Raw genomic sequence first — 25436 nt, forward strand, 5'->3', positions numbered from 1 at the left:
GGGGGTTACTTCAGTTCACACAGGCAGTTTTGACTGATGCGACTCAACAATGGTGTTCTAAATATTTTAATAGAGCTGCATGCTAATCCATCCTTTTTTTATTTTGGAAAAATGAGTTCCAAAATTGAATCATGACAGGCTTTTACAAACAGTTCAAGTGTTTTTCTGTTTTTTACTGCCAACAACTGGGAGCCAGTTGTTCACTGGTGGAACATGCTGTCATCAGTGAAGCAGGCCGCTTTCAACTTAAAAAAAAATAGATCACAAAAGCAGTGATAAAGCTCCAGAGATATTTTGTTCTAGGACAGTTTGAGTAAAACAAATCAGAGAGGGAGAAGTCTCTGAGTATGCTGTCAAACTTTAACAAAGCAGGGCTCTGTTGTTAGACACAAATGGACATGACATGCTGCTGGTCAATGTCTCACTTTTGATCAAATATTTGTCTATCTACCTTTTATCAGTGTGTCTGTGTGTGGGGGGCTTTGGGTATAATGTGGTATTCTCTGGAAAATGTATTTTGCATTCATATTTGATTTTAACAAAACAACTTCACATTTACTTCTGTTACATATCCTGTAGAGAAATGCTGAAGTTTTATACACCAGACAGGACTTAGGTATTGAAAGTGCTCTGATTTCTGTTTGTTGTATTGTGCAATAAAACAATTAACCCAACACAAATCAAATGAGCTATTTTGTCCTTGAAAATTCCCCATCTTTCGTAACTGCATGTATGAACAACAACAGGTGTAACTATGCTGTTTTTAGTCTTTACAGTATTAAAGACTCAGCTCAAAATTAAATTATTAGATTAGTACTTTCCTCTGTTGATTTGATTTCCAGTTCCAGGTCATTCCAAGTCCACACAACCCCAAGAAAATTAGATTTTGGACAATAAGCCTCAGTCACACTTTGAACTCATGTTAAAGATGGTTTGTGCTTCACTTAACTTGCATTCATCGTTTAAATTAATTTAAAAAATCAAAGATTTTTGGCAAAGAATGTGATGGTTTCTTCATGTCACATGCTTTCTGCCTTCTCATTGTGTCTCAGAGCTACACTGATAACTATTTCGGGCACAGCTTGCTCCTGTCCTCTCCTAATGAGCACTTATGTACCCAAAATTGACCAAAGAGAATAGAGCAATGGGGGGGGGGGGTTTGTACTTGGGGTTAAAATTACTTTCACATTCTGAATTTACTTCTGTTTGTCGGAATCAGTTCAAATCAAGACATGGAAATAAAACAAGAATAAGCCTATTTGATTCTCAATGAAAGCCATCATAACAGGAGCATCGACGGCAGGATGCTTTATTGGCTCTTTCTGAATTATTACTTTTAACTTTTAATCTAAACGTGTAAGAGTGTTGAATGACTGAGTTGGATTTGAAAGATTGCATACTGTTTGGTGAATACACGCTGGACTAAAGTTGGAGAGCTATGTCTGACTGAATATGATCTAGAAAGGTGTCAGCAATCATCTTCCATCCATCTGCTTGGTCTGTGATCCATTTGTGATTGTTGGCCTGTTTATGTCATACATCCCCAGGTAACCACTTACAAACATCTGAATATTCAGTAGTTGCAACAAAACCAAGAGGGTATAAAACAGAAAAGGAAAATTGAGGTGTTGAGAGTATAAGTGGATGCTGCTTATAGAGTTTATATCAGGCTATCCAAATATGTCTAAAGTAGAAAACACAGAACTCTTAAACATTTTACTTTTTGCCAATGCTCTAATATCACTTTGGTATTCTCACAGGTTCAAATGAATCTGTTTGAAAATGTTGGGCTCTGCCTTCTTCTTGATGCTGCAGTTTTTCCAATAACCTCTCGAAATGCACAACCCAACAAATGTTCCCTTCTCTTGACGTACAAAACTTATTCCAAGGATTAGATTTCTCAACACCAGCAAACCCCAACACATGTAGAAAATGTTTTATCCATAATCTAATTCACGTTACTCTTACATCCAACAGACAGAGTACATTTTCTAGATTCCAAAAGTCACTATGACTGCCGTGACCCCTCTTCCCTCCCTCCTCGTCCTCCCCCTTGCTTTTTCCTCAGAGATCAAATTGCTGGCTTGCCTGTTGCCAATTTACACTAAGACATGTATCAGGAGGCGTAAACCTCTTTAGTCTGTCACCATAGATCTTTCTTTGGGGGAGTGTCTATGAGGCACCGCGTTAATCACTAACATGATTATTAAACTCAGAGGAAGTCACGCAGCATTCCTCATGGTTCAGAGGTAACAAACAAGTGACGTCAGTAGATCAGGAAGAAATGATTAACTGTATCTACAAAGTTAAAAAATATAAAATAACAATAATGTTCTGCACAATGCATCAAAGTTATTGTGCATCTCTCATTGTTGTTGTTTTTTAACCTTCCTCATGTCCTCTCCTTTCGTAGTGCCTGGCAACCTTGGCTGCTTCAGAGACAGCGGTGACCCGCCCACTCTGTCCGGTACCAGCGAGACGTCCAACAAACTCACCATCCAGAACTGTATAAGCTTCTGCAGGAAGCAGAGATACAAGGTAAGATTGGGGAGTGAAGCAGACATATACATTGCATATAAACTTTCACTTAGATAAAAGCTGGCAGCTCCTGTAGGAAAAGAATTTGAGAAAAAACTTCTTTATCTTGGCACTCACACTGGAAACTTTTCAAAGTTCCCCCTGAGTGGATGAAAAAGAGCCCGGTCAATTGCCTGTGTCATGTCTAAAATGGACAAGAGCTGTCTCCTTGCAATAGTCAGGCTTTTATGTAAATTATCTGCATTTACGGGGCAGTTTCCTGACAGTTATTACCATGATGCCCATTGGAGTCTATGCCCTCTTTATTCAGCCATCAAACTTCCCGTTTCAAACCAACCAGCGCATGACAAATCATCACAGCAATCAAGGCTGACAGCTGGAAATAAATGGTTATTAGCCCAGTGGGCACCTCCTCCTCAATGCATTTTCCTCATCTCTGAGTCTGGCATGCCATTGTCCCAGCTCTAAACAGTGCCAGGTGTTCACTTTCTGTCTCAGTAGATCCGCTTCAGCCCCGTCTGCGCTGACACATACTGACAGCCACCCCAACCCCCCCTTTTCCCTCTCACTCCAGCAGATGTTACAGGAAGTGGTGGCAGATTGGCATCATCTGCCTACCCTTGGACTGTCACTGTTTGTAATGCGCATGTCGAGCGTCAGTGCTCTCGGAAGTACGGATCCCGTGTGACTATTTGACAAAGAGCATGCCTGATGAGTTAGACAGCAATCATCAGGGGCTTGTTTGCTCCTCCAGAAGTATTCGGGTTGGTGTAACTTCATCAGAAAGAATAATGCAACGAGGACATGTGTTGGCGAGAGCAGAGGCTTGGTAAATTCCTATTCCATGAGAAGAGAGGCAGAGTGGGAAATGATGCAGTACCTTCAGTTGCGTGAATTCATGTAGGGCCTACAAATTGGACAATGGTGTCTTTTCTCAAAAAAGGACAATAGCTCTTTTGAGCACAAGCAGCCAGTGATGGCAAGGTCACGATGTGTGAACGTTTTCGACGTTACGCATTTCTGCTCCGACGCTTTCGGGAACAGTTTATCAACAGTTTGACTCAAAAGAGAGATAGGTGCTCTTTGTTTAACGTTTTATTCTCTTCACCCTGAGTGCAGCGTCAGTGTTGGAAAAGAGATTCCTAAACAACAGAGAGTTTGTGGTTGCCCTAACACAGATTACAGCCTCTTTTCATTATGAGAAAAAGAGTCGCTTTAATTTGAGAAGGAGTGTATATGTATTTCATCTCAACTTGATACTTGTTACTAAAAATGGAATTAGTAACATCCTGTAAAATACATTGAAAGTCACCTACACTGATATCCTTTTTTTGATCGTGTTACATTTTTGAAAATCTGTTCGTCATGAATGGTGTAATCATGTTTATTGTTATAAAGCAAGGAGCCATCTTTTATATCTCTTAAAAGAAAAAAACAGAACAGCCAGTAGTAGCCAAAGTTCTCAGTAGTTGTAATGTTTCCGTCAGTGTTTTCCTCTTCCGCTCGCATGTGCTTTTATAACAAAGTGCTTTTATAATGAAAAGCATCACAGAAGGTGTCACCCGAAGTTTGTTTTGAATTGCTGTTGCAATGATTTGCGTAACCCTTTCTTTGTGTTTTTTCAGCTTGCTGGCATGGAGTCAGGATATGCTTGTTTCTGTGGTAACGAAGTGGACCTGCGCGACCACGGCGAGTCTCCCAGCATGGAGTGTAACCATGTTTGCTTTGGCGACCACACCCAGCCCTGCGGCGGAGACGGCTGGGTCATCATATTTGACAGTAAGTGTGTTCACAGATACTGCGTTATCTCTGGCTCTGTGATCTCTGTCTTTCATTTTTAAATATTTGCCAACTGACATTAGATAGTGCAATTTTACAAACACACGTTTCTGTGGTAGCAACGCTTTGTGCCCTTCGCTGTTGGGTCTAGAGTTTGTAATAACCTAAGGTGGGAACAGGTCTGTCAATCCTTTTGTCATGTTAACACCTTTAATTAAATATGTTTTGTTGTATCAGGCTCCAGTTCAGCTCCTGAAGGCACAGTTGTAAATTGACTTCCCTCCAGCACCCCTTGTTTCTTACACTCAGCAGTGACTGACATCTTTTCACATTACTGAAGATACATGTCATCATTGAATAAGTAACTTATACCTTATTCTTCAAGCTGCACTCAACACACTTCAACTTGAGGTTCTCTAACAGACAGTAGAAGTAGAAACAAATCTTCATTATAGCTACTGCACTAAACCAGTTATTTCTCTGTGGAGTCAAATGTGGTGTTAAAAAACTTAAGCCACTGCAATGACTAAAGGATTGAAACTGATAATGGAAGCACTGAATTTTACAAGACAATGATAAAAAAAACAGGGCAATCAGTTGATCAGTGAAAATGTGGACAAATAACAAAATGGCTTATACTTAATAACGTCAGTTATTGCACCAATTTGGTGTATCAAATTGGTGCATCCTGTTTAAGTGGCATTTAATTATTTTACATGATATCCTGTTATCCTGTCAGTCAAACAAACCACCATAAATAGCCCAGTTATCAGTTCATAAACCTAACATCCTTATTAGTCTATGCATAATGTAAGCTTTGTTATCTAATCTCACTCACTCCTTCCTCTTCTTTTTGTGCTCTTTCATTCAGCGCGAGTAGGGTCCTGTGGTGGAAACTATTCCTCTCCATCAGACGTCATCTACTCCCCTGACTTCCCGGATAAGTACAGCGCTGGTCGTGTTTGCTACTGGACTATCCAGGTGCCAGGATCATCAGCCATCCTTTTCAACTTCACCTTCTTTGACATCTCGGACCAGACGGACATGGTGGAGCTACTAGATGGTTACACCAATCAGGTGGTGGCACGCTTCGACTGGCGCAGCCCACCACGTGAGCTGGTGAACGTCACAGGCGATTTTGTCATCCTGTACTTCTTCTCAGATCGCACCAACCAGGCTCAGGGATTCGCTCTTCTTTACCAAGGTAGTACTCTTTTGAAACTCTATTAACTATGCAGCATCACTTTGGATGTTTGGTTAGAGTTCTAGCAAACACCCTACACTGCAGTACCCCTTCAAATCATAGACATAATAATTAAAGTAGCTTCTGGGATGGCAACCAATTAGTTTTTCATCTGTCTTGTTGAAGACTTGAGTTTGCTGTCATCATGTTGTTTTTGTGAACTAAAGAGAACATATTTGAGACAGAAGGTAGAGCTGGAGAGGAGCAAGGTGTTGACAGACACCGCTTTAAAAAAAAAACTTTTTTAAAGATTTGCTTTTGGGCAATTATGCATTCATTTCAGAGGAATGTGGATGAAGTAGGAAATCAGGAAGAGAGGTTTGGGAATGACATGCAGGAGAGCAGACACAGGTCGGATATGAACCGAGCTGCCCTAATCCAACCCTCATTCAATTCTCAATTGTAAAACTATTTTGTTTTAACCCAGCTGTCATCATGTTTCATTCTGCTGTTAAGTTGAGAATTTTATATGGGGACAAATGGGCATTGACTTGCTTTTGGAGCCAGCCTCAAGTGGCCACCTCAGAAATTGCACCTCCATGTTGGCTTCATTTTTCAGCCCCAGAGGTCGTTGCTGACCTCAAACCCACCGGGAGCCTCATTTGCATGGTCAGGTTTAAGGTTTATGTGCTTGCTCCATGTTGGAGTTTTGCATGTTTGAGGGTTGCTGGTTGTGGTGCAACAGCCCTTTTCTCTTTTCATTTGCCAGTCAATGTCTCACTGCCCTGGGGTGATTCTGCACATTTAAATAATGCTTTGTTTTTCTAGGAACTCACTTCCTTATCAAGCTGCAGCAGGCTGCTTTGCTTCTCCAGAGTGCTGCTCAGTGAGTTGCACAGCAAGTTTTATGCCACCTACAAACAAAATACTGTGATGCGATGCTCCATGCCCTCTGATTAGCATGATTCCACTGTTGAGCAGACATGTAGCCGAGCTAATCCAAGATTTATAGCAAATTATATTCCCATGCCAGACTAATGTGAAAAATGTGATAAGAATAAAATGAAAAAAGAGAAGCTGTCCTCTGCTATTTCCGTGTTATTTTCTCTTGCAGTCTTTGCGTCTGAATGCACCAAAAATGATTTAATAGTTTAATTTTACTGGAGGCATGAGAGAAGAGCACCTTGATATATTTCAGTGTAGGTGACTTTTAAGCTCACAGCTCGTTACACTGGGAGGCAGTCTGCTCCCACTCCTCCCTCTCTGCTTCCATTTGTTATATTTCTCTCCCGCCGGCGCTACAGTAAATATGATATTCAAAGGTCAGAATTGTCTTGACCTCTGGACAGACACGATTCTTTCTACACTGCATCTGGGTTTATCGTTTTGCGTGAGGCATCGTGTAACCAAGAAATGAAATCTGAGAGGTGATATAGGAAAAGGTCAACTGGTGAAATAATACCCTGTTTTTACAGACAGATGGGAGATCATTTCGTAGCAACTCAGATTCAGAGAGGAGAAAACAGAAACTTTAAGAAAAAGACACTAGTTAAACAGAGTATCGGCACAAAGTACATAGTATATCTTTGCTGTGGCATGCTGAGTGGGCAAAATGGTAATTTCAGGATAAACGCTCTAAGATGACAGAGATGGCAGAGCTGAGTCCAGGTTTGAAGTGTGGTATTTAGTTTGCAAATGGGGAACATGTGGGAAGTTGTTGGGACATCACAGTAAGGTTGAGTAATTTTATGAAAAGAAAAAGAAAATCCCACGCTGCTTCAAGCTCCAACCACCATTCATGGAAGAGGCCTGGATTAAATACCTAAAAGTTATCTTGGCTGTTTGATTAACAAAAGTGGGCCCTGAGATAGGTGGATTGTAACTTTCGGTAATTCAATTTAGCAGTGTATGATTCCTCCTAAACGGCACGACTTTTGCTAGAAAGCAACTGTTAATCTGAAACCATGTGCATGAGATCTGTGAGGTTATCCCTGTTACTGTGGATGATATGTTTCTCACTTTGTCCACACTGATTGGTTAGTCCGCATCAGTGAATATGTAAAATATATGATTTATAAAACGATACACAGAAACATGGGAGTAATATGGATGGATGGATATACATTTGTGTGTAAGTGTGATCATTTTATCTACGGTTAATGTCAAAAAGATAAGGGATTGAAAACATCTTTTTTTTTCTAATTTGGCTGACAGAATCGTTTTCCTCATCTTCAAAACATGCTGTCAAAATTCAATCTTGATACAGAACGTGCTGAAATCACTGTCGTAAACAAACATTCAATGATGGTTTCACAAACTTTTGCAGGCACCGAAGCATGTTTTCCATTTTCTTATCTTGATTGAACAAAATTGTCAGTTTCTATCTTTTTCTTTGCCTGCTCGGGGACTCGAGGGAAGTCCAACCCACTGCCTTCACAAGTGCCCTTCTTATATCACCTTAACAACTGCAGATAACAAAAAGACTATAAATATGAAGGTGACCAAAAAGGTGCTTTGAGTTCTAGTCAATTGTTTTTGTACAATTTCACCAGGAACAGGTTGGGGTATATCTTAGTCTTCTAAATGATGACCCTGCAAGATACCAAGTCTTTGTAAAATCGTATTGACTGTGACTAACATGATGTTAGATTTAACAGGATGTATGGTCTTTAATAGCTTCTGGACTGCCTTCAGCAAGTAATGTTTTTGACAAGAAACACAGGAATCTAATAAAAAAGGACTGATGTCCCATTTTTTTAGGAGGCTCTCCAACAATATTACATTTTGCATTAGCGTTGTTTTGTTGATATTTACCAAAACTTATTATGAAAATAATTATTTTGGATCACAGTTATCTTAATTATTTCTGTTTCATGGCCACCTGTCACAACTGAAAGAGACAAAAAGTCATTGATTCTCTGTAAGATGAGGCAAACTAGAGAAGCCTATGTATGAATTGTAAAACTCATACTGGAAATAAAGACGTTAGAAAAACAATCAATAACTCGAATGAAATGACATAGATATCAGAGTGACGCATTCCACAGTTTGTTCTCTAGGAGGAGTCGGAAAAATAAATCACACATTCGATGAGAAGTAAATGAAAGGCAGAGAAGATCTTATTTAAGATGTTGCTTCCTCTGAAAACACATAAATAAGTTTAAAGAGTGCACGCTCTCTGGCACTGTAGTTTATGAAGCAAACCTCGGCCCATCTGGTTCTGTGAGCGGCTTAAAACAAACAGAATTTATTGCGAGCACTTTTTGAATCATGACTGAGGCAGACAGAAAAGCTTTCAACACAACATGTTTACAGCGTGCTTGAGTGTTTTTACAAAGTAGTTCTGTTTCTTAAAAAACACTGTGAGTATTAAATATTGGCTCGTGACTCTTTATATACTTTCAACAACATGATCAACATGTTGTATCTTATTACTTCATACTTGCTGCCACAGCCCATTTGACCATTTTACCCAGGGGAATCATTAAAGGGGGCGTTAAGTGATGTGTGTACTCAACTAGTAGAAATTACAACAACATGGCTGACCTTTTGCAATGACACAGAGGACAGACAAATCACCACTCCTCTCCATCAGAGCTGTGAAAGTCCACTTGATTCAGAAATAGTCCTGTTACAAGACGTGATTTTGAAAAGAACATGGCTGTATTCCCATATATAATGCAACAAATATCAGCATACAGGTTGATGTTTTTTAATTCTTTCATTTTTTTATTTTTCTAAACAAAAAGAAAACAAAGATTGCTCCGACAACAGTACAGATGATTGGACTCACACTTCTCACTCATTGTAGACAGTCATGACTCAGAGAGACATAAACAAAGGATATACTTGATTTCTGATATATTTATGTGTAAAATGTTTCACATTCTTCCTTTAAAGATAACTTTAATAACAGGAGTAAGTAGATTAAAAGGTATTTGAAAATGCCTCTGCTCAAGACTTTGCTTCTCCTGACAAAGTAATCACCAGCCATCCTCTTCTTTTGCTTTAAGGCACCTTGATAATGTCAGAAACAACATCCAGTGGTCTAAATCAATTCTTCATTTTTGTATCCCCAGCAATAGGGAGCCAAGACAGTCGAACAATGGAGGCTGAGGGAGAGGGGGAGGAGAACGGAGAGGATGTCTCCAGCACGGCGGGGCCTCAACTAGCTGGCAGTGTCACAGAGAGATCCAACAGCACCTCCAACGGACGCTCCTCCCAGATACGCTACGTGATCACGTCCAGCCCCGGTAAACCGGAGCACAACATGCCAGGTCAGTGGGCTGGACACGGCGAGACCAACGGCCACAGCGCTAGTATGTTAACACCCATGATATACTGTACCTCTTCCTACCTTTACAGGCTGGCAGATTTCTTGGCTTTCGCTCCAACTAAGCATGGCCTGATTTTTTCGAAAAGTTTCAAAGTCTTAGACTGAGGAGAGGCTTCTGGAGGCTTTGGCACAGAGTGACTTCCTGTGATCATGAGATGTTTGTTTTTTTTCCTGTTAGTGACTCATAACTGAAGTTACTTTGGGTCTCCCTGCTGATCACAATCAGGCCTCTTGTCAAAGCTACGCATGTGAACTGATGTATTCTGTCCCTTTTTTTTTAACTTCTTATATTATTTCTTCTGAACTCTGAGCGCTCTGTCCCAAAAGGCTATCAGATGTATTTCTCAATCTGAAGTGAGCAGATGTGCAGTAATAAAGCATCCCCATTTCTTGCCAATTTGCTGGCTGCTAACGCTGCTAACAGGTGTGCTAGCAGTGCTTTGATAATAATTTACTTGCTTATCCTCTCAGTCTTCTTCAGTATTTTTCAGTTAACATGATTTGATATCTTATGTCTTGTTATCGTGTGGTTTCCTCTCTGCAGTGTGGACCATTTACGCTCTGGCTGCTCTCCTCATACTGACAGTCATAGCCATGGTGGCAAAGCTGCTGCTGCATATCACAGTCAAGTAAGTATGAGGATGTCTCAGGTGTGTGTGTGATCCCAGTGTGTCCCAAAAATAATTTTAAAATTAGTCCAAAGCTCCTTCTATTTTATTTTTTAGTATAATTGTGTAAAAACAAAGAAGTATCTGTTTTATCCACTAGGCTGAAGCTGTTAATTTAGGTGAAACAATAAAAAAAATTCAGATTCTGACCATCTTTAGTGGAAGATTGAATGTAATAAGCTTCATATCAGTGGGGCGTTAATAGAGTCTTTAAAAGTATCCTCAGGTGTAATTCACTATATATATATTGTGGCCATTTTGATGACTTTACGCTCATGGTGGGAAGTTGAAATCCTGCTACAACGTAACAGTACTGTGTTACAGTTTGCAAGTCATTAAACAGCATATCTGAGCAATTATTATCATTACCCTGATTTCCATTAACATTAGATTGTGAAAATCTCATGAAACTTTGTAGTACATTTCAGGTAGACAGGCGAGCAAAGCTACAGAGTCTGCTATACGACACTATAAAGGCTCTTTTTTGCGTTTATATCGATGCTTCCTGTAGTTGGACACTTTCTTAATATGAACAAAACAGCTGAGAAGAACATCCTGGCGAACAAAAAAACATTATGAAGCAGTGTCATTGCTTGCATTGGGATTTCACTGGTCGTCCACTCTACATTCTACGGTCGTGAGCCGGTTGTCACCACTCCCTCCGACGGTGAATTTTCCTCAATATATCCTGCTGCGTTCTCACATCGGCTTAACGCAGAAAATCTACGAGGGGGCTGGCAGGAAAAATTAGATGTAAAAAGGGAGTGAAAAATGCATGTGTTTGCAGTCACACATGCATCTCACTCCTAGAATGTAAAGAAGTGACCTACAAATAACTAGCTAACAGTAAAGTTAGCTCAGAATTGGCTAACTGTAACAAATATCTTGATTTACCTTGGATTATGGCCTAATGTTCCTCTACATTTCTACTATCCATTATCTTTTACATTTACTATCATTTAAGAAAAAAGTAACATGAAAGTTAATTGTTAGATTTTCAACTTTTATTCAACTCATAAACTGTGACTCAGCAGGTCAACATTTATATCAGCAAATTAGCTTGTGAGGAAAATGGTTGCATTGTGAATAACATGGTAAATTTCATCAAGTTTGTACGCACTATAAATCAAGCATGGACAAATGCAACATAGAGATGCACATTTCTAAATCCTCTTCTTTATTTTTCACACTCTCCATTATTCTCTGCCTCCTCTCTCCTGTTTTACTATTCTCTCTGCTTCTTCTTCTTTTTTCTCATTTTCCCTCTCAGGTCCCCAAGCATCCCAGCAGTTAGCAGTTCAGACAGCTGCAGCCAGAGCACAGCATCTTCAGAGCCTTGGATCATTCTTTACCGACCCTCCACCATCTCCCTGTTCAAGAAGAAGCTAAAGAACCACCACGGAGACCTCAGCCCCCTGGTGGGCAACTAGCGCCACTGCTGCTCTCCACAGTCAACCAAACCCTACCGCCACCCCGCAACTACTCTGTACAACGGCCGTCAGATGCCAGGCCCTCAGACAATCAAACTCTATATGAGGTGCAATGCTAACAAGCCAAGAATTGAGTGGCTGAATGACAACTGACTGAGTGACTGCTACTGAATGGCCTGTAGGCCGAAGTGGCAGCACCCTTCCACCCTGCTCTGCAACGAGGAGGAGGGGGACAAGCAGGGCTGTCAGAGAACTCATTGTGGGAGAGGAGAGCAAAGAGGTGAATGGAGGACAAAATTTCAAGGACGCTTTTATCATGATGGGAGCTGTGCTTGTTCAGCCAGGCTCCATTTCCATCACCCACTGATCGTCCCTCACACTCAGCATACCTCCAAAAAACCCTTCAAGACTGCAGGCTCACCAGTGGAAACACAGCAAGGCCAGGTGCAGATAACAGCTGACTTCACTGTCTGTGTTTGAGTTTAGAAAATAGAAAGGTTTTCCTCTTTCTGGTGCAACACAGTCACTGGTAACCAAATCTTCACTAGTATCGAGGAAAGGCTCAATAAATGGAGTGTTGATACACACACATATATACAGCTTTTATAACTCTTCAAACTGCCTCATATGGATGATGAACATTTGCAGCCAAAAACCAGAATCCTCCCATCCAAAGAGTTGTGTATGTATTTGTCTTTATGATTCCATATGCAACGTTTCTTTTTGTGTTGTTTCACATGACAGCTAGCTTTCTAAGGAGAGGGCATCAGGATTTGGAAACATCACGTGATGGTAGATCTCACAGCACTTTGGGGATGAATTACTCACCGTAAAATCAAAAAAAAGATCATAGACAAGAGACAGCGTGCTCACCCACTTGATCACTCAGCGCTAATGTGGATTTGGGCGGAGGGAAGAAGTAGCGTTGCTCACTCGTGGGGTTGGGTGGCGCAGTTTGCAGACAAACCGCCATTTAGGGAGGCTTGGGAAGATCTGAGGGCTTTTTCTGCTCAGTTGTGGGCAGGAGTCTTTCCGGTTTGATGGTGTTCAAGTGCCTTAAGGATCTCCTCTTTGCTTGTCTCAGATTCCTAACATCTGTGTCTTTCATGGAGCAGACTGGGGTCCCTCGCAGGAGTCTGCACTTCTTTAGAATCAGTGTGGTTGATGAGAAATTTCAGTCCAGAAAATAGGATTTCCACTGCTGACTGTTAGGTAGAAATAATGCCACATCTTGTACAGTGATGGAAAGCATTTATTATGAGTTATTTTTAAACATTGTAAACTCAACTGAACTGGATCTTTTTTACTTTTTTTGTTACAGGGTGGACGTTAGATGATTCATTTTAGTGCCAAAATGAGCACATGGCTTTTTGGAATAGAGCTCTTCGTGTAGTAACGGACAGCGCTTTAAAAATGTTTGTTTTTTTAATTCTGTGTGTGCTCCTATGTGTAGTCTTGGACATTTATTGAACATATTGTTCACATTAAGTTGTCTTTTGATCACAAGGGAGGGGTGAATATTGTTGTACATTATGTAATTCAGTGTGGTGATGATGATATTTATGTCTTCTGTTTCATTTTGTGTCTCAAATGTCGAAGCATTTGTGAGATCCGTCAAAATGCTTTCGTCAACCAAGCTCAAAAGTTGAATCCAATTTCGCCTCTCTCTAAGACAGCAATATATACCGCCTAAATTCAATGAGACACTGCAGGCCTGGAAGCTTTAACTTGTCACCTTGATTTCAGTCCAAAAGGTTGAACGGAAAAAAAATAAAGGAAGACAGATTTATAAACGGGAGTCAGTGGTGCTATGCTCAACCTGACAGCAGGTTTGCAGCTGTAATGGTTTTCCTGTGCATTGCTGTGGCATTTAAACAACTTGTTAAAGGTCAAACTCTCCTGGTCCACCACTGGCATAGCAAGTGACTCTTCCTGCTGTGGGACTGGAATAAGTGTTCCACAGCAAAAACTCTTTTTAATAACTGACATCATAAATAAAGAAACGTCAATGCACTTAAATGTAATTCTACTTACAAGATGAAACAGGACTTATTCTCTTTTGCATTTAGTTTCAGTGGAAAGAAGAAGCTAGTTTGTACTTTTATGCAGCAACCTGAGCACTTGAGACTAAAGGTTATGTTTTGGATATGATGCAGCCTCACAGAGACATTCAAGCAGGCGGATGTCGTCATTCAAAAATCCCATTAAAAACACAATCACAATCAAATACATGTTTTTTTCTAAATTAGACGTTGATTAAAATGTGACTCCATGCTATACGTGCGCTGCTCAACTGTAACTCATGTTAATTATTGCAAGACTAGAGCACATGCCCCTGGGCCTGTGATGTTCAGAGCAGCCCATGCGTATAGAGAGACAGAGAAGAGGGGTGAGAAAGAGAGCCTGGATGTGAGAGCGATGGCAAATAATGTGCGCCCAAATCAAACACAAGCTAATGAAGTCTGACAGGTTACATCTAACAAGGGCATGTTTGTTTGGACAGCATGGAGAGTTATTGCAAACTTCCATTCTATGTCCCATCCTGAAGTCAATCAGAAAAGTCTTCTGCGTTATCTCCTGAGCTGTGGAAACAGTCTTTAACCCCCCCAACCTGGAGTTGATGTGAAAACAACAACCAGAAGCCCTGTGGGAAACGATCTGGAGGGGTCATAAGCCTTTTTTTTTTCTTTCAAGAAATTGTAAATAGCAACATAGTGAAATGTTTAATTTATACAGTAAATTATTGTTATTTTGTATGTGAATGGGATATAATCTATCTTTTGTATAAGTGAAGTACCTTTGTAGTTTATTTAATGTGTCCTGGTTGCAAAATAAACACTGTATGCATGTTTCTTAAGCTGGTGTTGTGCTTGTTCTTGAGTTTTATTCCTTCCATTTATTAAACTCCATTTATTACACAATGGCACACGATATTACGTATCCTAAAAGGATGGAAAGCATATGGGCCGTAAAACACCCAAATCCAGATCAAACTAATCCTGTATAGTTTTCTCATGTGAAACTCCTTTTTCATGTGAGAAAAGGAGATTCGGGCTTTTGGTGCATGGTGGGACATCTGCACCCCCTCAACTTTTTTTTTTTTCTTCTTTCTGCTGAGCTAAATACTTATCAGATATGTGAAATGACTCCCAGACTGTTTGGAGATGCACACACACGGAGCGAGGATTTGGATGGCCATGTGTAACCTATTGGTTCCCCTGTGGGATGAGGTCAAGCATGCAACCTTCACATTTTAGAGAGAAACAGCAGGAGTTGAGCTTTACAACTGGAACACTATCAGAAAAAAAACAAACAGGGGAAGGACTTGTAATAAGCTGGAACGCTCGGGATGTATGCAGTGATGATTTCCTGATTTATGAAAGGTGTTTCAGTGTTCCTTTCATCTTGTGCTCACTCTCAAACAGTTTATAGGCTCTTTTTTTTCCTTCTTAGACACTGCAGCAGTGTGTGCTTGCTATTTGTTGGCAAAGCAGCTTGATCTCCATGGAGAAGCAAAGTAATCCTCTAAAATGTTTGCAAGTACTTCATAAACACACTCAGACAGATGTGCATTTGCTACAAGGAGGTTTACTGGTACCACTACCCTTATAAAGGATTGATACATGTTTTACAATTAGGTTCTAGACACTTTTATGTCACTAGTAAACTATTTCATGTTGAACAGTCTTTATTTCATTGATGCAGACTGACTATTTGCCTGACTGCTAATTTATATTACAATCATGAATAATGTCCAAAGAGAGCCTTACTGTAAACTTTATAATATATAATTGAGTCATGCCGGGGCTCGGACGCGTAGTGGTTGGTACGGGCCCCAAGTACAGAGGCTCTAGTCCTCCAGACCTGTGGCACATTCCCCTCTCTGATTTCCAACTCTATCCACTGTCCTATAGCCACAATAAAAGCCCCCCCAAAAAACAAAAAAATGTAACCATGCCATCCTGCCAATTGAATCATCATAATAAACCACAGTAGTATCTACTTTGCATTACATAGGTCATATTAACATCAGTGGTGATATAAAAGAAAGCTGCTGATAGCATACTGAAAATGTCAAAGTAAACCATATTGATTAATGGAAGTTAATTTAATTATTTCATATGCAAAAATGTGTTCTGACGAATAAAACTTTTTCACTATGAGGATGAAACAGTATAGAGGTTAAGGGACAGTGCATATTCAGAGACATTCGTCAAGTGCAAGTTTAGCCATTCGAGCTCATTTTAAGCATCACATTTGATAAAAGTTGTTATATGCAACTAACTTGTTAATGAATTTCAAAGGAATCCCCATACTGACTGACTGAGAGGTAAGATAAGTAACTAATGACATCAGAGGTCTCTTTTACCTTATATTATATAACAGCTAATTAATGATGTATAAATAACTAAATGTATGAACTAACTACAGTATAAGCCAATTATAAGACCTTTTTTTTGTAAATTAACTGTTGTTTCCTTAGAAAAAATTTTGGTTAAAAGTTCCAAATATTGTTACATGAGACCATCTAATGCTTCTGACTGAGCCACATTTTACATCAAATCACTTTTTTCAAAACGTTTGTCATCATATAATGATACTGAAGGAACACTCACAATTATATACTCACATATTATATTATAAGAGATATAAGAGATCTGAAAAAAAAAAAAAAGCTTTATTGTGGAAAGGCTCAGGTTCTTTTGTCCATTTTCCCCAGTCAATGAAGAATATTAAAATAAATATTGTTTCTGAACACAGTATAGTTATAGCAACTTGTTTCCCAATAGTATGCTCCCTGGACTAAATATGTATGTGATACAGATTTGGTAACCTAATAAGAACCTAAACTGTATACTGTATGCAATGTGTACTATCTAAGTGAAAACCAAACTCAAGCATGTTGTTACTTTTATCACATTAAAATCCTCATCCTCAACTCGTGATTTACTCAGTGTTCACTTTAGGCATCTTTATTTTATTAAAGCAGCACAAAAGACATGATTTCATTTATTTCATACAAGCAGGACTGTCAGTTTGATCTGCCTTTTCTCTCGCCTGATTACAAGGAAGAGATTATTTTCTGCTGCTGCAGGGGAAGCAGAGTATTCAAAACATAAATCAGGATCATCTTATCCAGCCAAACATTTCTGTTATTTACAGAAAGTCTGCCACTGAGAAACTAGGTGCTGCACAGGGCAATACAACACACCATATTCTGCCAATGTTCACACAACCTTCAATACCCAGAAGAATGCAAGCCACAAGGTTATTTTTTCTTCGACAACAACAACAAAAAACACTTGGACTTCACAAAATCTCATGTGATGCTCAACATACACTAAGATTACTGAGGACAGTTTTGCAGCAACACATTCACAAAGATAAACTTGTGTCTCACAGAGAATTATTTGTATTTTGGTTGACAGACAAGTTTTAACCAGAAATAAATGAATGATTTATCACACTTCAAACAAATCGTTGATCAAGAATACTAACCCTTAACTGAATCTGAAAATAATTTGTGGAAAAGAGAGACAATGATACTGCAAAAAGAAGCTTCCCTCCCTTTAGATCCCATTTGAACATTTATTATTCAAGTATTCAAACATTTAACAGCGAAACGAAAGAGCTCAGGGGGCCTTGGAGACAGACAAAACAGTCTGAAATTGAAAGTGCCACCGGAATGACAAAGTCCATGAACACTTGATACATAACTCAATGCATGATATTTGATATGATTTTAGTAAAATGTTTTTTTCTACCTTAGTGACTGTTTATATTTATATATGATATTACTTAGTAAAGCAGATAAATTAGCTTGATCTACTGTCAGAGATAAACACATTCCAGGACATGAAATTAAAGACAGTGCCGTCAGTGATCCTCTTACACCCTCTGCTGGTGACAGATTTTTTGAGCACATGTCCTCAAGTAGCCCAAAAATAATGCTTGGTACAACCGTGGTATATTTCCATGCAAACTCAAATATCTTTTGTTTGTCAAAAAGAAGCTGATATATATTTAAAAATGTTTAATGAATGCTTTAATTCAACATACTGTTGAGTACAAATTGTATCATTTTCCAGCTGAGGTTTTTGTCTGACCCTCTTCAAAGGTTCACAGAGACTGATATTGAATCTTTGTAGCCTTCTACACACCCTCCCATTGACTCTAAATGTTATTTTTCTCTCAGTAGCAATTGTGCAGATGTAACATTAATCCTTAGCTATAGACTTGAAGCTGTATCATCATTCCCCTGGGTTCCTGTAAAAAAAAATAGCCTTGGCCTGTAGTTCCCCCTCTAGTCAACCTTCCCATAACCAAGAAAAGTGGAGTGATGTAAACTGATCCCTCTGAACCCCAGTCGACCAGTAATAGAGGCAACAATAGGACAATACATGGTAGTGTCTGGTTACTGTCAGAATGAGAAAGTGAGAAGAATGGAAGACAATACCTGCCACTTTCTGCACTCAGGGTTCTGAAGTCAGGTGGATTAGGAGAGAGGAACATTTAAGAAAGAAAAGGGAGCTAGTCTCCCTTGATGGATTCAAAAAAAGATTTGTGTGAACAAGGTTTACTGGCTGTGCAGGAACTTGTCTGATTTGATCCGCTTCACTCTGCAATATTGCCTGTGACCCTGCTGCAATTAAAGCACTCTCATGCCCTTCAGTGTTTTTTGAGTGCAGGCATTGGCCTGTACAATGCTGCAGATTTCCCTTTATTATTGTAGCTTTATGCTGCTGAAAGCTGTTTATGTACACACTTTCATGTCTGTCTTGAGGATAGATGATTATAGGACTGAAAATAACCAAAGAAACATTTAGATAATTACATAATTATTTTACCATTTAAGTCATTAACCATGTAAAAATGTCCAGCATCTCTAACGTGAAGTTTTGCAGCTTTTAACACATTTTGCATGATCAGGTTGTAGAGACAGTCAGCATTCAGTCTGCATTTTTAAGTTTGACACTGAACTCTAAATTCCCTCCCAAACGTATGGATTTTAGATAGACGTTACAACATGAATTTGATGTAACAATTTAGTTTATTTCTTGGGAAAATGGTTCAATGATAAAACATAACGGCAGCCCTGAGTATCATTATAATAGCCTATAATAACCTATTATTTAACTTTCTATAAGACTAACACATTTCTCTTGATTTATTCTTTATTCCAGGTAAATGTCACAGTGAATTGATCAATTAGCACTTATTCTTAAATATAAAAGGGTTACTTTAAATTTACATGTAAGTCCAAACAATGGTCAGTCATAAATCCTTTAATAAATTATACTCTGTTTTACTAAAGCAAAAATAAACTATATGGCATTTATAATGTTAGGAGTACTTTGCAACCTAACAATACAGTATGTTTGGTACTAGTAAATCCTCAGAATAACTGCAAAATAAATTAAATCGATGCAAATTTTCAAGGATTCAAAAATCAGGTTTTGAACACATTGTTGAGGCGGTGAGTCCAGTGGCCACATCCACATAGGCAAATCAAAGGTTCCTGCACGAAACGGAAATTTGCGATGAAAATCTCAACAAACTCAACTATTAAAAAAATAATAATAATAAAAAAAAAATTAAAAAAATGCATCCGTCGCCTGTGAGTGACGTCGCGTTGTCGCATAGTTGTATAATCAGGCAACATGGCCGCGTCCATGAGACTGCTGGTCCGGAGGGCGATCCGTCTTACTCACAGAAACATTAACGTAACCACTGCGGGGGCTTCAGGTCAAACGGGCTGCTGTCGTTTCAGCGATGCAGCCGGAGACAGAAGTACACATTTTGGTTTCGAAACGGTGCCAGAGACCGAAAAGGCGAAGAGAGGTGAGCTAACCCTGCAGAGCTACAGGTGTCCTACTCCAGCAAAACCTCATTCAAATAAACCCTTTGTTTAAAGGTTCACTGCTTCTTAATCAAAAGAACACAACCTGAGGCATCGCTTTGACATGTTATGATGATCATGAGCATTTGATGAACTATTCGGCGTGTTATTATTCTTGAAGATGATTCTCTAACCATGTGTTTGAGAGGAAGATACCAAAACATGTGATCTCTGATGTTCTCTCTGTGAACCCCAAACACACGCAATGAAGTGGATAATCATTATTAAGGTATTGCTTGTGTTGTCGTCTGATAGGTGAACAAAAAACACTACAAATTCTCAACTCGTTTAGTTTAGTTCAGTTTATTAGCACATTTATTTGAAAGAAGAATTAAATAGAAAATAAAACACATGTGCAGGTGAGGTAGAAACCTACGAGGGCTTATCTCAAAACCTCACTTTAAGAGATTAAACAAAGTTAAAATAAAATACAGTAAAAGAATAACAAAGTAAGAATATTTACTATCACAAATAAAATTTACCCAAATGAAAATTACATACAAACATTGAAAACATAAAAATAGAGCAAAACAGGACATACAGTATGTAGACAATATAATAAAATCAGGACAATTCACTACAAATCTTTCTGACATCAACGCATTTCTGAGTCTCAATTTGTATCTAGAAAAAGACAAAAAAATCATCAAGTAAATAAATATGCATGTTCCATAATTTGACTCCACGTTAAGGAAGTCTGATAGCACTTGACGCCTGTTGATCACAATGAATACTGCTCACTGTCTGACTCATATTTGCCGGAATTTGAAACATGTTTTGAAAGTTACGATTGTAACAAATTTCTATAGGTATATTAATGTGTCTTACACATATATACCATACCTCTATATTCAAATTGTTTGAATAATTATTTTATTCAACCATCTTGATTTAAAGACTGTCAATTCAAGGCAGACCGTCAATTTATTTTAAGAATTAAAAACTGTACTACATTTTAAATTGATTAACCATTTAATGGTAAGGGTGTGTAATCATGCACGTTGCAGGATGAAAACAAGTTATACATACAGGCAAGAATATGACATCCTTTTAGGTGTACCTTTTTTGAGTGTGTCGGGGATTAAGGATATTGTTCTGAAATTGGTCCTTGATCAATTTTAAGAAAAGCCTTAGAACAGTAAGCTAAAAGAGCATGAACTTGTACACAAATGAATGAAAAATCCTCATGATGAATAAATATCTGAAGCATGGGGCATAGTAGCCCCTGTGCCCCAGAGCTGTTATCTGTTATCCGAGCTATCTGAGTTGAAGTGACTGTATGAAACAGAGTGTAACATAAAACATTCTTGATATTTTCAGTGTATAAGGTGTTTGAGAATGTGGCACAGAAGTATGACGTCATGAATGACGCCATGAGCCTGGGGGTCCATCGCTTGTGGAAGGACATGCTGCTGCATGTGATGCATCCGCAGCCAGGGGTGCGGCTCCTTGATGTTGCGGGAGGGACAGGTATGATAAAATTGTGCGAACATCTCTAAAGTATCAAACTGAGTCATACTCCTGTCTTATCTGTGACCGTGCACCTCTGCAGGTGACATTGCCTTCCGTTTCCTGGAGTATGTTCGCTCTCAGCAAGAGCGGCAGAGGAGAAGAGCGACACGGTCCATGCAGACGCCTTCATGGCAGGACATTTCTGATAACTATTCCACTGAGAACGGGGAGGAGTCTAAGGAATCCCGTGCTGTGGTTTGTGACATCAACAAAGAGATGCTGAAAGTGGGCAAGCAGAAAGCCGACAGCATGGGGATGGGCACTGGTAAGTTTTTTTTTTTCTTCCTCAACTGGGAGATCCTTTTGAGCAGAAATCCAGTAGACAAGAGAGCCAGGATAATCCATTATGAGTGCTTTAACATAGCAACACGTTTTACATGATTTGTTCTCAAAAAACATGGGATGCTGGAGCATGTTATCCAGCTCAATTTAACTTGCTAATAAAATCACCATTGCAAAGCATTTTGCTGCTCAGTATCTGCCATTTCTAGTTATTTGTTCCTTTTTCTTTTTAAAAGCAGCGAAGGCCTTATAAAAAATATATTTTACTAATTTCACCAGTTGAGGAGAGACTAAGTCTGAAGTGTCATACTGAGGGACAAATCTAAAAGTGTAAACTGAAGAATGAAACGTTGCGTACCACGGCCCCTGATCCTCTGTGTGTGTTTGTGTATCGATGTGTGACAGGTCTGTCGTGGGTGGTTGGGGATGCAGAGGAGCTGCCTTTTGATGATAATCAATTTGATATTTACAGCATCGCTTTTGGAATACGAAACGTCACGCATATAGAGCAGGTAAGTCACCCTGCTTTAGATACAATTCATTCACAAATAATACCTTAAATATACACACACGCAAGTCATCACATTTAAAGACTGTACCATTCAAGAGTTTAGAATTTTATGACAAATGACTGGTGATTAATTTATATATATATATATATATATATTTTTTACTTTGGACTGTCTTGTTCTGTTCAGGCACTGCAGGAGGCTCTGCGGGTCCTGAAGCCTGGTGGAAGGTTCATGTGCTTAGAGTTCAGCAAAGTTACAAATCCTGTTTTGGCAAGGTGAGAGGGGGGCTTGGTTTCAAGAGAATCAGGCTTGATAATGTCTAAAAGGTCTCTGTAAAATGTATTGCTTACTTCAAAACACACATTTTGACAGCTGTTTCCAGGCTGATATAAACAACAGGGAAATGTAACATTTAATCGAGAAATCTCAGGCTTTCACTCATACACTGTTTTCTGTAATGTAAGTAGTTTGATTCATTAGAGTCAAAACTCAAGTTTTTTTTGTTGTTATTGTTTATCTGCATGAGATTTCTGTAACACTGTGATTTTGTAATTCCAACTCTGAACACTGGGTGGAGTCTTGGTTTAAAGTAGGCATATAGCGAAGCGGTAACTTCTGGTGTTGAAAAAAGAAGCCGAAGCAGAGGTGCAAAAAAACTGCAGCTCCTCGAGTGACCCCCTTGAGGCGGGGTCCAAAAGACCCTAAAGTCCCATACACAGTCCATATTAAAATGTCCATTTTGACAACAGAACATAAACATGTTTACAGCCTGGTACAAAAACAGTTTGTGTCTGATTAGCTAATGTCTTTATCGGCACACACTGTACGGACGGGGAGTTTTATTATAACTCACCTGTTTAGATTTTTTGGGCAACTGCTTTACATTTGTTTAAATTATTCTCTACAAGAGTAATGCATGTTGCATATTTTGTGTTGACTGTTTTACCAGCTGAAAAGCAGAAAATCGACTCTCTTCAATTTGACCAAATATAAATGTTAAAGTATAGTTAGTGACTTCTAATGAATGTTTGTTATCTAAATACATTCTGGGTCCTTCCCTAACCCCACAATGTGACTCGTCAACCTTTTTTTCTTTTCGTAGTCTGGATAACTCTGCCCTCCTCTGGTTTTGTTTTCAAACCAGTTCATGTCTTTTAAATGTGATCTGTTGTAGCTCCATCGCTCGTCGATCTGCAGCATTCATCTGAGTAGAAGCTCGCTGAGGCTGCAGGTCTTTTAAATGTGATCTGTTGTCGCTCCATCGCTTGTCGCTCTGCAGCTGTAGTCTGATAGGTTATTGTCTTTTAGTTTCACATATGCATTGAAGGCAGTAGTTTTTAAAGGCCTGGTCTTTAATCTACAGATACTTTTACTTATGTGATACAAAATGCAGGTTTTATGTCCACAAAGTTATTTTCTATAAGAACTTAGTTCTAAGTTCATGTATGAAGAACAATAATATAGATAGACAGCAGGTTCAGTGATGAGATGGAAGCTGTCTGCTCCTTCAGTAACCTGTATCCATTTTCTTCTTTTTCAGGCTTTATGACGCTTACAGTTTCCAGATGATCCCAGTTTTGGGAGAAGTGATCGCTGGAGACTGGAAGTCTTACCAGTATCTGGTAGAAAGCATCCGCAAGTTCCCTGACCAGGTAGGAATGATTTTCTTGTTTTGTTTTTTATCAGTGACCTTGTTTTTTTAAATCATTGCCACTCTGATATATTTTTTACATATTGCGATGTTTTTATAAGACATGCAGTATTATCTTATTTATTGTTTATAATTAGTTTGTGACTGGAAGTGTCATGTTCCAATAATTTAATGATTAATCAGATTTTTTTTTTATAGTCACAATGTCAACCACGTCCTTGTAGCCCAGAGACATCTGAAACTTTTCTTTAGGTTTAGTTTATAAGTTTAGTGTGGGCCATACACATCTGTTGAATCAGAGTTAGCTATATAGCTGTTGACAGCTGTGGTCTCTGGGTAGAGGATGGACATGGCAACCAGAACTGACCTTTTTTTTTGGTGATAAATGATAAGTATGAATGAATAATTTATTATCTAAAGTTTTGCAGATCAGCTGCTGGCCGACTTATTGATAATAACTTAATGTTTCAGTTCTACTTTTCACTTTGTATTTCTGAACCAGGACACAGGGCTGTGATGCTAGAAGGGCAGTCTTTCTAAAATATTTGTTCCAATAAAATACTGCCCGACTTGTTCTCAGGGTATTCAATTTTGTGGCCTCTTGAGGGGGCAATAGAGAAAAAGATTGAGAACCACATCTTCACACTGGTAGAAGTATGTTTGTGCACTGAACATAAAGCTGACTGTGTCTTTTCCTTTGCTTTCTGTTTGTGCAGGAGGAGTTTAAAGGAATGATTGAGGATGCAGGGTTCTACTGTGTACAATACTACAACCTCACTGGTGGTGTTGTGGCTCTCCACTCTGGTTTCAAGTTGTGAGATGCACCTTGTAAAAAAAACAAAGCTACTAAGAAAAGATTGGATCTAAGTTTCAGGCTTTTCTGCCCAAAGGACAAACTGTCTGCTGAGAAATCATTTATAGATTTGTGACTGCTCTCTACACAATGACAAAGTCAGAAGTAACCGTATTTATTGAAAGTTTCTTCCCTGTTTTTGGCTTACCTATCAATTTTGAAAACTGCACTTAATACTGATAGAAGTGTAAAGAAAGCAACAACCACACTTATGGTGCTTTCATAATAGCACTGAATTTTTCACTCAGACTTTATGAAAGTTGCTCCTGCCAGACTCCTGGTATATTTTCTGCAGAAAGTCCAGGAGAACAACCGTAGACTGTTCGCGCTTGACGGTTATGATCTCTGTGCATGTTACTTAACAGCTGTGATTTCTGTTCTCCATCATGTTCTTCTCCTCTCGATATTGGATATTGTGATTCTGTTGAGCATAGCATTGATAAAGGTGCATGTCTGAACAACCAGATCAGGTGGAATTCAGGGGCAGTCTGAGGGAAATTCTCCAGAAATGTGCGGATGGGAAAACAGCTGACATAAGATTTCAGAACCTGTGGTGTCGGTATGAAGCCAACTTGCCATGAGTGAAATCATCAGTAAAGAAGCTTTTGAATATTTTTTGTAAATGAATAATAAAATATTTAAAACTTGAAATCACTATCTAACTGAATTATTTTCTAAGCTACTGCAGCAAAACCATGACTACTACAGTAAGAATAAAACAATTATTACCGGTAGCTACCGAGTTTTAGTAAACAAATGAAAAAGCTCATTGTGGACTGCAAGGAATGGAAA

At 39.0% G+C, this 25436-nt stretch overlaps 2 protein-coding genes across 3 annotated transcripts in view; both read left to right on the forward strand.

Annotated features, from left to right (window-relative positions):
- Positions 1 to 14791, forward strand: part of kremen1 (kringle containing transmembrane protein 1) — a 61962-nt gene extending 47171 nt beyond the window's left edge. Inside the window, exons 4-9 of one of the 2 annotated variants that reach the window (XM_020636602.3) lie at positions 2414 to 2538; positions 4164 to 4317; positions 5189 to 5521; positions 9580 to 9819; positions 10381 to 10465; positions 11775 to 14791. In XM_020636602.3, the coding sequence (XP_020492258.1) occupies positions 2414 to 2538; positions 4164 to 4317; positions 5189 to 5521; positions 9580 to 9819; positions 10381 to 10465; positions 11775 to 11934 (1097 nt within the window). In that variant the 3' untranslated portion in view covers positions 11935 to 14791. The remainder of the gene's footprint in view (positions 1 to 2413; positions 2539 to 4163; positions 4318 to 5188; positions 5522 to 9579; positions 9820 to 10380; positions 10466 to 11774) is intronic. The other variant, XM_020636603.3, reaches the window with a different exon arrangement.
- Positions 14792 to 19586: 4795 nt separating this feature from the next.
- On the forward strand, positions 19587 to 25295 carry coq5 (coenzyme Q5, methyltransferase). Its single transcript, XM_020636636.3, has 7 exons — positions 19587 to 19776; positions 21155 to 21304; positions 21387 to 21611; positions 22034 to 22140; positions 22327 to 22415; positions 23681 to 23792; positions 24508 to 25295. Exons 1-7 carry the CDS (start codon positions 19596 to 19598, stop codon positions 24607 to 24609), a joined length of 966 nt encoding a protein of 321 aa, XP_020492292.2. The 5' UTR covers positions 19587 to 19595; the 3' UTR covers positions 24610 to 25295.
- The last annotated feature ends 141 nt before the right edge of the window (positions 25296 to 25436 follow it).

Source organism: Labrus bergylta, chromosome 2 (genome assembly GCF_963930695.1).
Source record: "Labrus bergylta chromosome 2, fLabBer1.1, whole genome shotgun sequence".
Taxonomy (NCBI): domain Eukaryota; kingdom Metazoa; phylum Chordata; class Actinopteri; order Labriformes; family Labridae; genus Labrus; species Labrus bergylta.